This window comes from Gobio gobio (assembly GCF_949357685.1).
Source record: "Gobio gobio genome assembly, chromosome: 21".
In the NCBI taxonomy this organism is placed as follows: domain Eukaryota; kingdom Metazoa; phylum Chordata; class Actinopteri; order Cypriniformes; family Gobionidae; genus Gobio; species Gobio gobio.
In genome coordinates this window covers 34,463,519-34,478,543 of record NC_137117.1, presented here as the reverse complement: position 1 = coordinate 34,478,543, position 15,025 = coordinate 34,463,519, and the positions used below count along the sequence as shown (strand labels likewise).

The following is a 15,025-nucleotide window of genomic DNA, read 5'->3' as shown; positions in this document are numbered from 1 at the left end:
TATAGGTGGGACACAACGCGTGTACACTTTGCTTATTACACACACAGGTTTGCAGCAGCACACAAACATGCCAAATATTAAAAATTAAAGGATTCCACTCTGGAGAAGCGTTCAGTCTTTCCTCTCGCAAATTCCGCCATGTAAATAGCGAATCTCCCATGGCGCCAGCGCAACTGGCTTTTATGTTTGCCATTTTGCTACCTTGTAAGGCTTTGTTTTTAAAATAGGGAAATTTGTTTGGCTGTACTGCTCAGTCAATTGCAAAATAGTAAAACCAACATGAAAAAGAATCGTGATAAAATCGTTGTTCGTGATGATATTTTTGCCATATCGCCCACGCCTAGGTGTCATTACTTTAATCAGATTTGTGATGCTTTTCTTTTTGGACAATATACGTAAACCTGTGGAAGCATGATCTCCCCTTCATAGGGTTTGACTCTTTTGTGCAGTTACAGTATGTATTCAATGTAGTTACAGAATAAAGATAAACTGACATCAGGTGAAGACATGAGCTGAAAGTGAGAAATGAAAAGATAGTGCAGACTTTTGTGAGCATGTCTGCCTGTCTTTTCCACTCTTTTTGCTGTCTGTCTCTCATCTCTCTGTCGATACACTGACGTGTCTGTCTCTGTCTCCTCAGCTGCTGGGTTTCGTCTACGCCTGCTACGTCATCAGTGTCATCACAGAGGAGGAGGACAGCTGTGAGTATCTTTACTGCCTCTCTCTTATCTCCTATCATGCCCGTCTGTCTGTTTGGCAGCAGTTCTGCTGTTGTGGCTGATATCTGTCTGCTCAGGTCAAAAACTGTGTGTGTGTGTGTGTGTGTGTGTGTGTGTGTGTGTGTGTGTGTGTGTGTGTGTGTGTGTGTGTGTGTGTGTGTGTGTGTGTGTGTGTGTGTGTGTGTGTGTGTGTGTGTGTGTGTGTGTGTGTGTGTGTGTGTGTGTGTGTGTGTGTGTGTGTGTGTGTGTGTGTGTGTGTGTGTGTGTGTGTGTGTGTGTGTGTGTGTGTGTGTGTGTGTGTGTGTGTGTGTGTGTGTGTGTGTGTGATAAGAGAAAAAATGTAAGTCTGTCCAAACAACACATTCTTTTTTGTTTGTGTCTAAAACAGATACTTTATCAATTTTATTATTAAGAAATGTGCCAGTCTGATTGTACTCTTACAAGGCTCTGTGTCCTTCTAGCATTGTTTTGTGAGAAATATATCTAAACCAAAGGAATTATCAATGATGAAGGATATGAAATATTGATTTAAAAAGCCTTTTTTTTATCCTTGGGAGGTGGAGCACACTACTCAGATACATTTTGTGACAAACACTATATTGCTCAACTCGCTTTGTAAAATGTGTGTAAGTGTGCCTAAATGTTTAAGTAGGCTTAGATTTGTAAGCAAGTTTTTGCAACATAGGCTCAATGGAAAAACATGCCTCTACCTATAATTTTGCAAAACTCCAAAAACATACAGTTTCAAGCTGAAATGAACACCTAGAATTGTATTCCTTTTCGATTAACAAGACTTATTCTCGTTCCTTGCGCAAAACTTTTACCCTAGTGCATGATTTGTAAACTTATACAGTTTGACCTTTGCATCACATAACCAGCTACATATGTGAGTCTTTTCTGACGTAGTAAACTTGCTCGGTAGCTCCCCTGGTACAGCTTTGCACTTGCAATCTCAAGCTTTTGGTGACTCTCATGATAAAAGAGCTCAAAGACTTGTAGAATCGAGATACAATGGCATGGTTGCTTCAGAAAATGTGTTTTCATATCACTTTTGCTTTTGTTAACACTATGGATTAGGTTTAGGTTTAGTGTAGGGGGTATGCAAAGCTAGTCAGGCAGCTGGGAGCCGGCGAGGGAAACAAAAGCAAATCTTGATTCTCCAACCAAAGCTGAGGACATTGTTGAAAAAAAGGTAACATGACTTTAATTACATGGAAGGGGTTGGGTTTCTTAAAAGTAACGAAGCCCAGACTAAAGGTAGGGTAGGCAATTTTCAGAGAGGCTAGCAATAGCAAGCTAGCTTTGAAAGCAGAAGATCCCACCCTCCCTTCACAGCGCTCTACAAAGCCACGCCTCCTTCAAAACACATGAACGCACACAGCAAGGAGCAAACAAAAGCGTCACAAGAAATGCCGTTAAACTACCTCATGTCTCAAAGCTCATAACATATATAATATCTGCCACAGATATATATCTGCTGCAGATTCAATTCGGCATTGATAGTGTTACCATTGAAACACATAAATTCGAGTCACAAACCTCTCGGACACGAATGCAATGATTGGACAAAAATTGTATGGTCCTACACCTTCCACAGACGATATATGTACATATAAATGCATTTAGACCACTTAACTTAGTGATTGCTAGTAGGATGTGAAGAGACTTTCAACCAGCATAACAAAAAAATGTTTCTGGAACAAATCGCTTACCCTGCTTTAAGGGTCGGTTCACACAGTTTTTGCAGTAAAAAGTGAGACAAAGGTCAGTGGAGAAAAAAAACAAGAGCTCCTGAGACAAATTTTTTAAAATGTAACCTTTTAACTTGAGTGCCATGTTTTTAGAACAGCATGTTATGGACGCTACAAAAGACGCAAGCGCAACGGTCAGACACATTCGTCTAGCGTGTGTTTGGAATGATTGCGTAGCACAATGATTGCATGTTTAAACAGAAAAAACTATGAAAAAGTCCCACAGTGGAATGCAAAAACATGTTCTGTGTGAACCGGCCCAGGCTGTCTGCAAAATATGCGGTCAGCCGGTTGTAACCAAGGCAGAAAACTCACAAACCTTTTCCATCACCTGAAAAGGTAGACTCTAAAAAATGCTGGGGGGTTTTTGTAACCCAAATTTGGGTCAAATATGTACAAGCCCAACTGTTGGGTTAAAAATGTAATTAAAAAATGTAACCCAACGTCTGGGTTTGTCCATATTTGACCCAAATTTGGGTTAAAACAACCCAGCCTTTTTTAGAGTGTACCATCCCAGCAACTGTGTGTGTGTGTGTGTGTGTGTGTGTGTGTGTGTGTGTGTGTGTGTGTGTGTGTGTGTGTGTGTGTGTGTGTGTGTGTGTGTGTGTGTGTGTGTGTGTGTGTGTGTGTGTGTGTGTGTGTGTGTGTGTGTGTGTGTGTGTGTGTGTGTGTGTAACATTCTTGGAAGATGTCAGTACAGACAAAGATAGCCAATCAGATAAGAGTTCGCCAGATAAAGAAAGTGCTTTCCAGTGCCAACTGTTAGCAGTGATTCCTACTGTTTTGGAATTTTGTTTAGGGATGAAACGATTACCGGTTTCACGATAAACCACGATAAAATTTAGTGACGGTTAGTAATATCGTATAAAATTTTATTATCATTAAAACCGCGTGTGATTATCACGGTTGTGAAAACTCGCGGTAAATCTTGTCCAGTCAGCGTCAGTCTGTTGCGCGCACCGCTGTTTTCTGAATTAGGAGAAATGGCAGAAGGCAGTGACAGCACTCTGGGGATTGTTCTGCCTTCTAAAAGGACCAAATCTGAGGCGTGGTCAAATTTTGGCTTTTACAAAAGTCCTGAGGGAAACTTAATCTAAGATGGTCACCCTGTCTGCAAACATGCCAGAAGAAAGTCGCTGTAATAGGGAAAACACTTCAAAACTACGAACGCAAGGCAAGTGGACTTTGACCTCAATACCAAACCTACGTCTGGGAAATAATAACGTGAAGCGAACGAACAAATTCAGACAAGACTAGGGTGACATTTAAGGGATAATAATCAGGGTTTGACATTAACAACCGCCATTTGCGAGTGTAACGTTATTTCGGCTGCACACTAGCCACTCTGGCTGTTGAACTTATAATAGTCTTCTCAAAAGCCATCTGTTATAATCGCGTTGCGCATTATAAGCACTTACACGTGCTTCTATTGAGTTTATGAATGCAATATCTCATAATCAGAGGCGTTCAGATTAGCGGAGTTTTGTTCAGAGCGCGCGCCGCTCTCTCAAGCTGAAATCTGCACTCAAAGCAGAGATAAACGTGTGCTGTACGCAGGAGATTCACTCATCATACAGTGGATGACTGCTTTTGTTCTATTTCAGCAGCGAAAATGGTTTTAAAAAAAACACAGCAGAACCACAGCGCATCTGATATGACTGGCATAACGCAGGCGAATTTAGGGACCGTCTCTAAAGTTACATACAACATTGGGAACGTTATACACGTTTCAAACTTCAATAGCATTTGAAGAGAATGACAGTCATAAAAAGACTGTAAAGTGTTCATCTAGGTGTCAGGTATGATGCACACATTTTGATATTTAATAAAATAAACTGTCAAATCATATGGAAATATGGATATGCATTATTTCACTAGGATACTGTTTGGGCTCTAACACAAAATATGCTAGATTTAAATGTGACTGATAGAACACTGATGAGAATATTGCTTGGGAATATATTTACAGTGATAATATTAGAGATTATTTTTACGACAAATTATTATTATTTATGTTATGCGTTGCTATTGATGACGGCCATTAAGGAAGGAAATCCCACAGAATCTAGCTTAAAAAAGTGCTTAGAGCTGCTTTAGTTATTTGTTGTTTGTTGAATTTCAAATATAAAACTTGTTGAAATGTTTTAAGTGTGTGCATCTGTTCTTTTTGAACACTTTCATTTCGTTTGAACAAAACCGTGATAATATTGATAACCGTGATAATTTGGGTCACTATAATCGTGATGTTAAAGGTCCCATTCCGCATGATCCCATTGTTCAAACTTTAGTTAGTGTGTAATGTTGCTGTTAGAGCATAAATAATACCTGTAAAATTATAAAGCTCAAAGTTCAATGCCAAGCGAGATATTTTATTTAACAGAAGTTCCCTTTCAAAGCCTACAGCGAACGGCTGGCTTGGACTACATCCTGGTACTTCCTGCTTTAATTACGTCAGTAGAGCAGTAGAACAGACTAACCTCCGCCCACAAAGAAACGCGAAAAAGGGGGCGCGGTCTTGTTGCTGTCCCACGTGGAGAAGCGGACGTGTCGCGTGGAGAAAAGGAACTGTTGCGTTGAGTGTGTTTATCGCCATGTCGTCGAGACGCTGTTATTTTCATCCAGGAGTCAAATCACCTTTGTTTGGCTTTCCCAGGGACGCTGTAGAGATTATTGAACGCATACATCTCTCCGTTAAGAGGCGTGACCTTTCCAACATGCGCTAAGCTGCTGTCGAATCACAACACAGGAACTGCTGGCACGTGCGCTAAGCTGCGGTCGAATTACAACACGGTAAGCGCTGGCACAATCAGAACTCGTTACGTATTTCTGAAGGAGGGACTTCATAGAAAGAGGAAATCACCAGCCGTTTTTAGGACAGTGAAAACAGCGGTACACAGATAAGTACATTGTGTGAAAAATACTGTGTTTTTTTACACGCGAAACATGAACACATGTTATATTGCACACTGTAAACACAATCAAAGCTTCAAAAAGACACGAAGAACGGGACCTTTAAATTTCCATACCGTTTCATCCATTCCGGTTCATAGGAATGCACTTAATTTCGATAAAAGAAATAATAATAAATGTTTGCAGCGCATAAACAGCCTATTCGGCCAAGAGCAAATATTCAAAAAGTGGGAGAGGACCAGAGTGAAGCCCTGGGGATGAGATAAGCCACTGCCCTGTTTGTACGGGCTAAACTCTAGTCCTCCGCTGACTATTAATGTTCCAGAAAAATAGGAGATACCGTTCTTTCCTTTAGCACCACTGAACATTCCCCATAGGGCTGTACCTCGCTGACAGGAGGGACTTTCATCCTTCACAGTCACTTCCTCTTTGCCTTTGTTTTCTGGTGTCCTTTAAGCGTCATCACTCAACAGGAGGTGGCGTGTCTTTTTTCTGTTTTATAGGCAGTGCACATGTGCTCGGGTGAACTCTATATTTATGCCCTGTACAAATGTACCAACATTTAAAGTGATTATAAGTTCACAGAGGAACATTTTATTGCTTCGAGGTTTATTCATAGCCCAGGGGATTTAAGGAGCACATGAAATCCAAATGGCCGTTTGGTGGCTTTTATGCCTGTTAGTTTTGAGGCCATCTGTATGTTAGTGCACTGCTAAAAGTTTGCAAAATAAACTTTTAGTACATGTAGGGGTGTGAAAATTACAATCTTTCTCTTCCAGGCATAAAAAATGCTCATTTTATTTCCTTTTCCAAACAAGAAAGAAAGTTGGAAAGTAACTTAACTACATTTTCAGTTAAAGCTGCACTATGTAACTTTTCCGTCCGCTAGAGGTCGCTTCGCCTGTTCAAAACAAAGGTGTAGTTTGATGACGCCACGTTTGAGTGCAGAATCTTGGGACATGTGGTCTTCACCTCACAGCCGGTGGGAAAGAGTCAGGATAGGACTCAAGCAGTAATCATGTTCATGGATGTGATTATTAACGTTACTGTAGTATGAAGCAGAGCAGGACTGAGTGTTGTGTAGCTGAGCAAGGGCGCTGGAGCGATTGTTAATGAGAAGACCGGCGGGACTTTTATTATGACACAGTCGCCGGCACCACTTCAGCTTTTCCGGTCATGAGTATGAGGTAACGCAGCTCTGTTTATCATATTAGACACATCCGAGTGTGTTGAAAATGATGTTATGACGTTACTCTGTGCGTTCTCTCGGCGGCTGCTATGACATTTGTTCACACCAGTGAGAGTAAAGCATTTCTGCAAAATAAAACCGGAAACCGAGGGGAACGCAGATATGACGCCGTCGACAGGCGACTCCCTCACACGTCCCGGTTCCTCGGTTAAAATAGCAATTTCTCACGATTTACAAATAGTTGGGAACATTTGGGATATTGTAAGTACTCAACTGAACAAAATATATAACACTGGCCTAGTGGTTTTTGGATATTTTACTGAAAAAATGTTACATAGTGCACCTTTAAGTTCTAATGCATGGCTATTTTTGAATGCGTGTCAGCCACTTACAGATATTTTAGCTGTACAATTAGATATTGCAAACTGGTATTTTTTATTATATTGTTTAATTTATTATCATCATCCTAATTACAGTAGTTTGTTGTGCAAATAGTTTTACTGTTTATTGCTCTGTTATTCTTCTTAATATTACTATAGAGGCTAATGAATCGAAAGTATTGCATATTCACAGAAAATGACTTCTGTGTTGATAAAAATAAGATTGATAAGAATCAGGCTACTTTTTCTAACTATTAGCATGTAGCATGACAAAATGCCTGTTAATTTGAGTAAATCAGTTTGTTCATTATTGGTCAATATAAGTGATTTGATTTTGAGTGATTTTTGTATATTAAAAAATAAAATAAGTTATAATAATTAAGTCATAATATTTTGATAAATGCTGGTTTTACCTCTGGGTTTTTTTAAAATAACAAATAATGGTGTGAATTGAGGTTCATTGGGACATTTTTTGCCATTGAGACCTAAAAAGTGTCCCAATTGGCCTGAATTCACCCCTATAAATATTTTTTCAGGCTGCATTAGAACAAGCTGCCATTTCATAGCTTTCTGAGCATCAATTGCTTGCAAAAGAAGTTGCTGGAAAGTGTTTGAAAGTGCCTTCATTGCTTTCATCCGCGGAACAAGCTGTCAAGTATGATTTTGCAGGTCTGAGACATAAATTGCATATTTTTGGGTATTGAAAAAATATGTCAGGAAAGAAAACTCATTAAATCATTTCATGGTGTCTTTAGTGGACCTTCCAGTTATGTTCCATTAAAGCATCAACTTTGCCTTGAAGGGACCTATTATGCAAAATTCACTTTTACATGGTGTTTTCACATAAATGTGTGTTGGCAGTGTACACAACCACCCTATAATGCAAAAAACACCCACTCCTCTTTTTTTTTAATCCCCATAAATCATAAGCAGCATCTCAGAACAAGCTGTTTGCAGATTGTACAAAATGCTTAGGCCCCGTCCACGACTGCTGACAGACCCTGTCCTATTAGCATAGACCCCGCCCTGAATGAGGTGCACACAGTCCACCATTTTTTATGCGCTGGAGCAGCTGTAGTGATAAGATACATGTCTCAGTTCCGTACTAAGAAAGCCAACTCAGCCACTGAAGACGCAGTGGATTAATTTGGTTTCTGATGGGAATGTGTCCCTCAAGTTGCCTAAAGTTGTTCACGTCTGCGCTAATCATTTTACTGATTTGTGAAGGATGGTCAGTGCAAAGCAGGTTTAGCTTAAAAGTTGTTACTCAAGGATTGAGCAGTATCAACTGTTCGTGATCCAGCTTCACACCCTGAAGACGCAAGTATCACACTTTATATTTTGTAAATAGCTACGTTTACATGGACACTTTTTGCTTCAATCTGAATGAATTAATTTCGATTGATGAATCCGAACGTAGTGTTTACGGTAAATAGTGATCTCTTTGATTTGTGTTTGATTTCGACTTGAGCTGTAAAGGACAGGCTCTTTTCTGAAAAGGGGGCGGGGAGCAACAGCTCATTTGCATTTAAAGAGACATGAAACTGTGTGTTTTTGCTCACACCCAAATAGAGGCAAATTGGACAAGCTATAAATGATCTGCTGGGTATTTTGAGCTGAAATTTGACAGACACATTCTCGGGACTTATTTACATCTTGTGAGGGCCATAATAGGTCCCCTTAAAAATACGTATTTTATAGAGATTGAATTTTATATTGTTGTTGGAAGTACGAGGATGTGTGTGTTCCTGGTAAACCCTATGTCGTGGGTTTACCCACAAGGATTGCAATACTGGAAATGTCCTTGTGGGGACATATTTTTGGTCCCTGTGAGGAAAACAGCTTAGAAGTCATACTGTGGTTTTCTTTGAAAGTGTAAAAATGCAGAAAGTTTTCTGTGAGGGTTGTGTTTAGGGATAGAGGATTGAATATAGTCTGTATAGTATACAAATCATTATGTCTATGGAAAGTCCCTATAATGGAAACCTGTGTGAGTGTGTGTGTGAGTGTGTGAGTGTGTGTGTGTGTAATCAGCACAGTGTCTCTATTTTGTCATTTCTATCATGCAAAGCTGTGTGTGGTTCATTTACACGCTCATTTGAAGTGGAGGATTTAATTTCTCCACAGCACTTCCTCGCCTCTGAAGTTTCCCTCTTTTTCTTATTCTCTCTTTTTCCTTCTCTCTCTCTCTCTCTCTCTCTCTCTCTCCTTCCCTTCCTACAGGTGATTTGAATAATAATGTGTCAGGCTTCCTTGATTATTCTTCTACCTTTTTTCGCCCTTCGTTCTCATCTCTCATGCTCTTTCTTTCGGTTTTAAATGACTTGCATCCATAATTAGTTTGTAGTCGCAGTCCCACTGCTATCGTTGGCTCATTAAAAGCAGCAGCAGTCACTTGTGTGAATCTAATCTAATAGCAGCGGACAGGTCGTCCCAGCTACAGGGACGCGGGGGCTCTTGGGTACTGATCTAAGCCCGGATTCTCTACGAGACCTGCCTTTACCAAAAGAAAACGCAATCCTGGCTCGACATCAGAGCGGGAATGGGAGAGAGCGATTGTGTGTGGCACCTCGAGTGTCTGGTTGGTTATCAGCGCTGAGCAGATTCCTATGCAGACTCAAAAAAGAGCTGCTTTTTATGAAAGTGGGTCAGAAACGTTAGCGTGAGTGCGTCCCCAATGTAAATGCGTTACACTATCCAGAGAGAGACCGGTAAAAGCAGGACACATAGACAGGCACACACACAGTATAGAGTCAAAGAGAATGTGTTATGTGAGTGCTGGATTTGTCTTATTGCATGAGGGATCTCTACCTGTGATGCAAAGCAAAACTGACACCTAGATTATACACTACACTACACTATTCTGTTGGTTTACTCTAATGAGAGTTAGTTGGCATGTAGTTGTAAATTGACTTCTAGTTAGTTGAATGTCTAAAGTTGACCACTGAAATAAAGTGTTAGCAGTTATTGGATAGCCGTACATTTAGTATTTCACCATCAACACCTGAAAGTGGTGTTTACCATGCGGTTGTCTTTGCCCCTTAAAGGTGCGGTATGTAGGATTGAGAGCTAGTGGTCGAAATGGGTACTGCAGTCCAAATTCAAAATAATGGAGATTACTGCTTGGTTTTCCGAGAAACAAGTTGGTGAATATAGGGGAGTTTCCTAAATATCAGCAATCAAATTATGGTATTTTTATACCAACTTCAGTACAGTGAAAAACTCGATGAAAACTCGAAAAAATACAATGACATGACATGTATTTTTTGTGTCTGAATTCATTATTTTCCTAAAAAATTATAATAATTATATCTACAATTGATCTTCAATATTTCCTTAATAAGATACTCTTTAAATTTTTTGGAAATTCAATTTCAAAGGCTTTTATGGTGTGACCAGCAAATTTACATTTAAAAGTATCAATTCCCACTGCAATTGCAAAATGAAGTAAGAAATATAAATGTAAACCATTATATAATGTATCCAAATAATAACACAAAAAAACAAACATAAAAACTCCTTATGGAAAATTGTGTTCTGAACACACCGAAAAGTGTCCGTTTAAATGAATTGGACTAAAATGGCAATACATAGAAAAGGGAAAGGGAATTTACCATGTGATATGCATTTTACAATGATTCAAATGTATATTGTATATGTATATTATTTTAAATGAATATATGGTCGCACATCCTGACATTTTCTGGGTGGTAAAATCAGAAATCTTGTTTAATAATGAATTAATGCTGTCTTAAAAGCTGTAAAACCAAAAAATTTTTGGACATAAAAATGCATTTTAAAACTCTTTTGCTTAAAATTCAAATTTTTTTATCTTACAAAAAATTATTATTTTTCTTATTTGTCATTGACCCACATACAGCACCTTTAACTGTCACTGTCCCACCGGTGGGATGCTTGCCGGATTTTTTGTTGTTGTCTTTTTTCCTCATCACAAGTTTTAGATATCATTTGAAAGCTTAACCTCAAGATTCATCCTGTGAAAACCATTTTAAAATTGGACATTGTGTTACCATGGAAATGGTACTTTAAAATCTTTTAGCGGTCACTTCCCCTTTAGTGTGCGGTGTCAAGTGTCATATTGCAAAATGTATTATATTTTATAATCAAAACTTATAATCTTGACAAAATACATATCGTCTGAAAGGTCTGAGTGGCAAGATTTCATATTCTGTGGTTATTTTGTGATAGAAGTAATATTGCAAAATAATTTTTTTAATTTGTGACAGGAAAATGCATCAAGTTTTGGGTTTGGGTCTCACCCGTGGCTCTTTTTGATGCAACGCCTAAATACATTTTTTTAATATATATATAACCTTAAAATTTGAAACTTCAAACTTATTTAGAGTAAAATATATTATGTAAAATATTTATTTTATATAAAATATAAGCTATATAAATATAGTACAGTACATTACAGTAAACTTAAACCTCTATAACTTTTTAATACTTTAGTTTTTTGAAAGAATTTCAGCAATAATCTGCAGATTGTCTTGTTAAAAAGAGACCAGCCTTAGGTCTATATTCCAAAGCGTTCACTAATTACAACAATTTTAGTTTGGATAGTGCATTTTCACATCTATGTTGAAAAAGGGCAGTTAAGGGGTTAGTGGTTGTTCTCTGTGGAAGTGTGTGTTTCACAGTGTAAGTGCGAGTGAAGTCGTTCATTTGCTTCTACCTTCCCAGCATTCCACACATAGCAGCGCAGCTCATGGTCTCTGGAGCTCCACAGATCCTGCGAACGCTAATGACACATTATGAGCTCAAAGCCTGTCGTTTATGATAAACAAACCAGCCCTGCCATTTCTAGGACTGCTGTATGTTCAGTGTGTGTAAACATGGAGGCGAAATTGCTCCTGAGATTGCCTTCTGTTGCGGTTTTATGGATCGGCTGAAACGTTTGTTTGTGCTTTCATGAGTCTCAGCTGAAACACCATAGTTTACTTCCATACCTACGAAGTATACACTAAAATGTGTGCACTGGTGCCGTTGATAACCGCACATCATGATCTTGATACCACAAGTTTTTTCGTGCACTGTGCTTTTGAATAAGTGTTAGCATCTAGCTAAGTCATTACCTTCCTTAAATATGTCTTTGTATGTACAAGCACACTCATTTTTGTTTACAAAGAAAATAAATTAATAAACGTCGTAGTGCAGTGGGTTGTGGGATCAGATGCATATTTAAAAAATCTCAGCTGAAATCATACATCATTTACACACTATTTTCAACCTACTACTGTGCTTTGGGGGTCATTTTAATCTCTCATACCTATTTATATTTCAAATGGGTGGTATTGGAATTGGGTCGCAGAGAGAATCTCTCCCTCTTTTCTTGCTGTAAATAAGTAAAAAATGAGAGTGTGTGAAGTCTGAATCACACTGGGCTGAACGAGACCTGACATCTGATCATGAAAATCACTCCTATCCATTCCTCTCTCAGTGTGTGTGAGTAACACTGAATGGAGACCACAGAGATACAGAGAATAAAACTTGACTTCAGTCAAGCCGACATGAGAGAGTGTGTGTGTGTGTGTGTGTGTGTGTGTGTGGTCCTGTTGTCAGTATCTGAAATCCTTGTCTTTGTGGGGACAGTTTTTGGTCCCCATGAGGAAAACAGCTTATAGTGGTGGTGTTTTATGAAAATGTGAAAATGCAGAAAGTTGTTTGTGATGGGTAGGTTTAGGGGATATAATATACAGTTTGTACAGTATAAAAATAATGTTGTCTATGGAAAGATCCCATAAAACGTGGAAACCCAATGTGTGTCTGGGTAAGTGTCTGGGTAAGAGTTACAGTGTGAGCATGTCAAATCTCATGAGACGCTGTTCATTGTTAATAATTATGTCTGATTTGTGTAAAGTGTTGTGTATATTCCAGTGTTAATGTTCATATTCATATTTATGTCTTACATTATCTGTTCATGTTCTTTTTTTTTTTACATCAAGTGATTTATCATTTCATGTTTCATTTGTTCTCTTCATGGCTCATTTTCCTGTTTCATTTCTTTCATTCTTTAATTTCATCTTTTGTTTGGTTTTCAGTTGATTTTATTGGTGGATTTGACCCATTCCCACTCTACCATGTCAATGAGAAACCATCTCATCTTCTGTTAAAGCCAGTGCATCAGTAAGTACCCGTGTGTGTGTGTGTGTGTGTGTGTGTGTGTGTGTGTGTGTGTGTGTGTGTGTGTGTGTGTGTGTGTGTGTGTACAAGAGCAAAATCTGACAAAACAATTAGGAATATCATCAGTTTGAAAAAAAAACATAAATTATGTAAAATATAAGTAAATCTACATTTTTAATAACTGTAATAGGTTACATTTACAGCCATAATAAAAAACATTATAGAAGTCTTTTAAGTTCTTTTAAAAAAGCTAAATGTGTGTGCTCGGTTTTAAAATAAAGGTAGCAAAAGTAGGTTTTCACATCAATGCAATATTAAAAAAAAAACGTTGTTTCCCTAAAGGACCTTTCAGTGAACAGTTCTTAAATTATTAACCAATTATTTTCTTAGTGTGAAGAAAATTTTAATAATCTGAACCTTTTTTTCCAGTATAAAGAACCTTTTGTGCAAGGGAAAGCTTGTTTCCTTCAAGGAACAATCGATGCCAATGAAGAACCTTTATTTCTAAGTGTGTGTGTGTGTGTTTGAATCACGTACTCTGCATTGAGTTAAGTAAAATAGATCCTCTTGCACATGTCCCTGCTTGCCCCTTATCTAAAGCATTAATTCAAGTTTGTTTTCTTTTAATTAGTGCAAGTTCTTAATTAGTTAATTCATTACGCATTCTGATCCTGTCCAGTGAGGGATTAGTGAAACTGTCTGAAACTAAATCGAACAGTAAATGAGCTTTTATATCAACTAGGACCATTTTTTGTATTGTCATAGGCAAATATCCCACATTTAATATTTGCCTAAGCTTACTTTAACTTACTTTAAAAAGTGGCAGTCTTTAATTTTTTTAACACGGGAACCACGGCAGCAGTTTTTTTGTGTATGTGCTGCAAAATCACTTAATGTCAGATCTTGTTTTTAACGCTGGCAGCCGGAAGCGGCACAATGTTTGGCCAACTTCCCTCATACTTTTATCGTTTGTTATGTGCCAACTACTGTAGATAATAGCATCTTCTGAAGGAATAATAGTCTGTATTACTTCACTGCGACTGGATTGTGTAAATGTGTGACATGTACTCGTCAAACTATAAAGTTGTAGAAGTTCAGAGCAGTGTGGTTTAGTTTCAGTGATACATTTTTAGTCTGGGGTTTGTGTTATCCTTTCTCATTCTGCTTACTATCTGCTGCTATATACCCTCGATTTGACATGTTTTTAATTTATCTTTTGCGTATGGAGAATATGGATCAGTGGAGTGGTCCCTCTGAGGTCGGGCCGGGCCTCATTTCAATAAGCCTTAAATTATGCAGGATCTGTAATGAGTGTGTGCAGAAGAAGCCTTTTCAATATGTGCACATGGAGGTGCTAAACACATTATATTAGCTTCGGGGACTTTTTTCATGACAGTTTAATCAGACTAGTTGCAAATGAGAGAAGTACTTGTGCCGTCTCTAGATACACAACCATTTCATGCTCACAGGGAGTTTATTAAATCACCCAGCAGGTGTGTGTGTGTGTGTGTGTTCGCAAGTATAGTTTGAACTTCTAGTATTGTAATTAGATGTTGATTAAAAGTGGATTTTGCAAATACAGATGTCTCAGGTGGGAAAATAGGCCAATAACCCAATGAATCGGCTGATAGTTAACTTGACAGTCAATAATATGGATGAAAACTTTCCACTCCAAATTTTTTTTATTATAAAATATATTATCATTTTTTAAATAAAATCTAATTAAAAACTGCCGTAAAAAAGTTTGGGGTCAGTCAAATTTTTTAAATATTTTTGAAAGAAGTCTCTTATGCTCAACAAGGCTGCATTTATTTGATAAAAGAGTACAGTAAAAAATGTAATATTGTGAAATAATAGTACAATTTAAAATAATCGTCTTTTATATTAATATTTTAAAGTCTAATTTATTTCTGTGATGGCAAATTGTCACAT

The 15,025-nt window shown here is 38.1% G+C and overlaps 1 protein-coding gene across 2 annotated transcripts in view; it reads left to right on the top strand.

Moving 5' to 3' along the window:
- The window catches only part of nkain4 (sodium/potassium transporting ATPase interacting 4), a 90,514-nt gene that overhangs the window by 70,652 nt on the left and 4,837 nt on the right, over window positions 1–15,025 (top strand). For both annotated transcript variants that reach the window (XM_079801906.1, XM_079801905.1), the window contains exons 5-6: window positions 641–701; window positions 13,012–13,096. In XM_079801906.1, coding sequence (XP_079658032.1) covers window positions 641–701; window positions 13,012–13,096 — 146 coding nt within the window. The remainder of the gene's footprint in view (window positions 1–640; window positions 702–13,011; window positions 13,097–15,025) is intronic.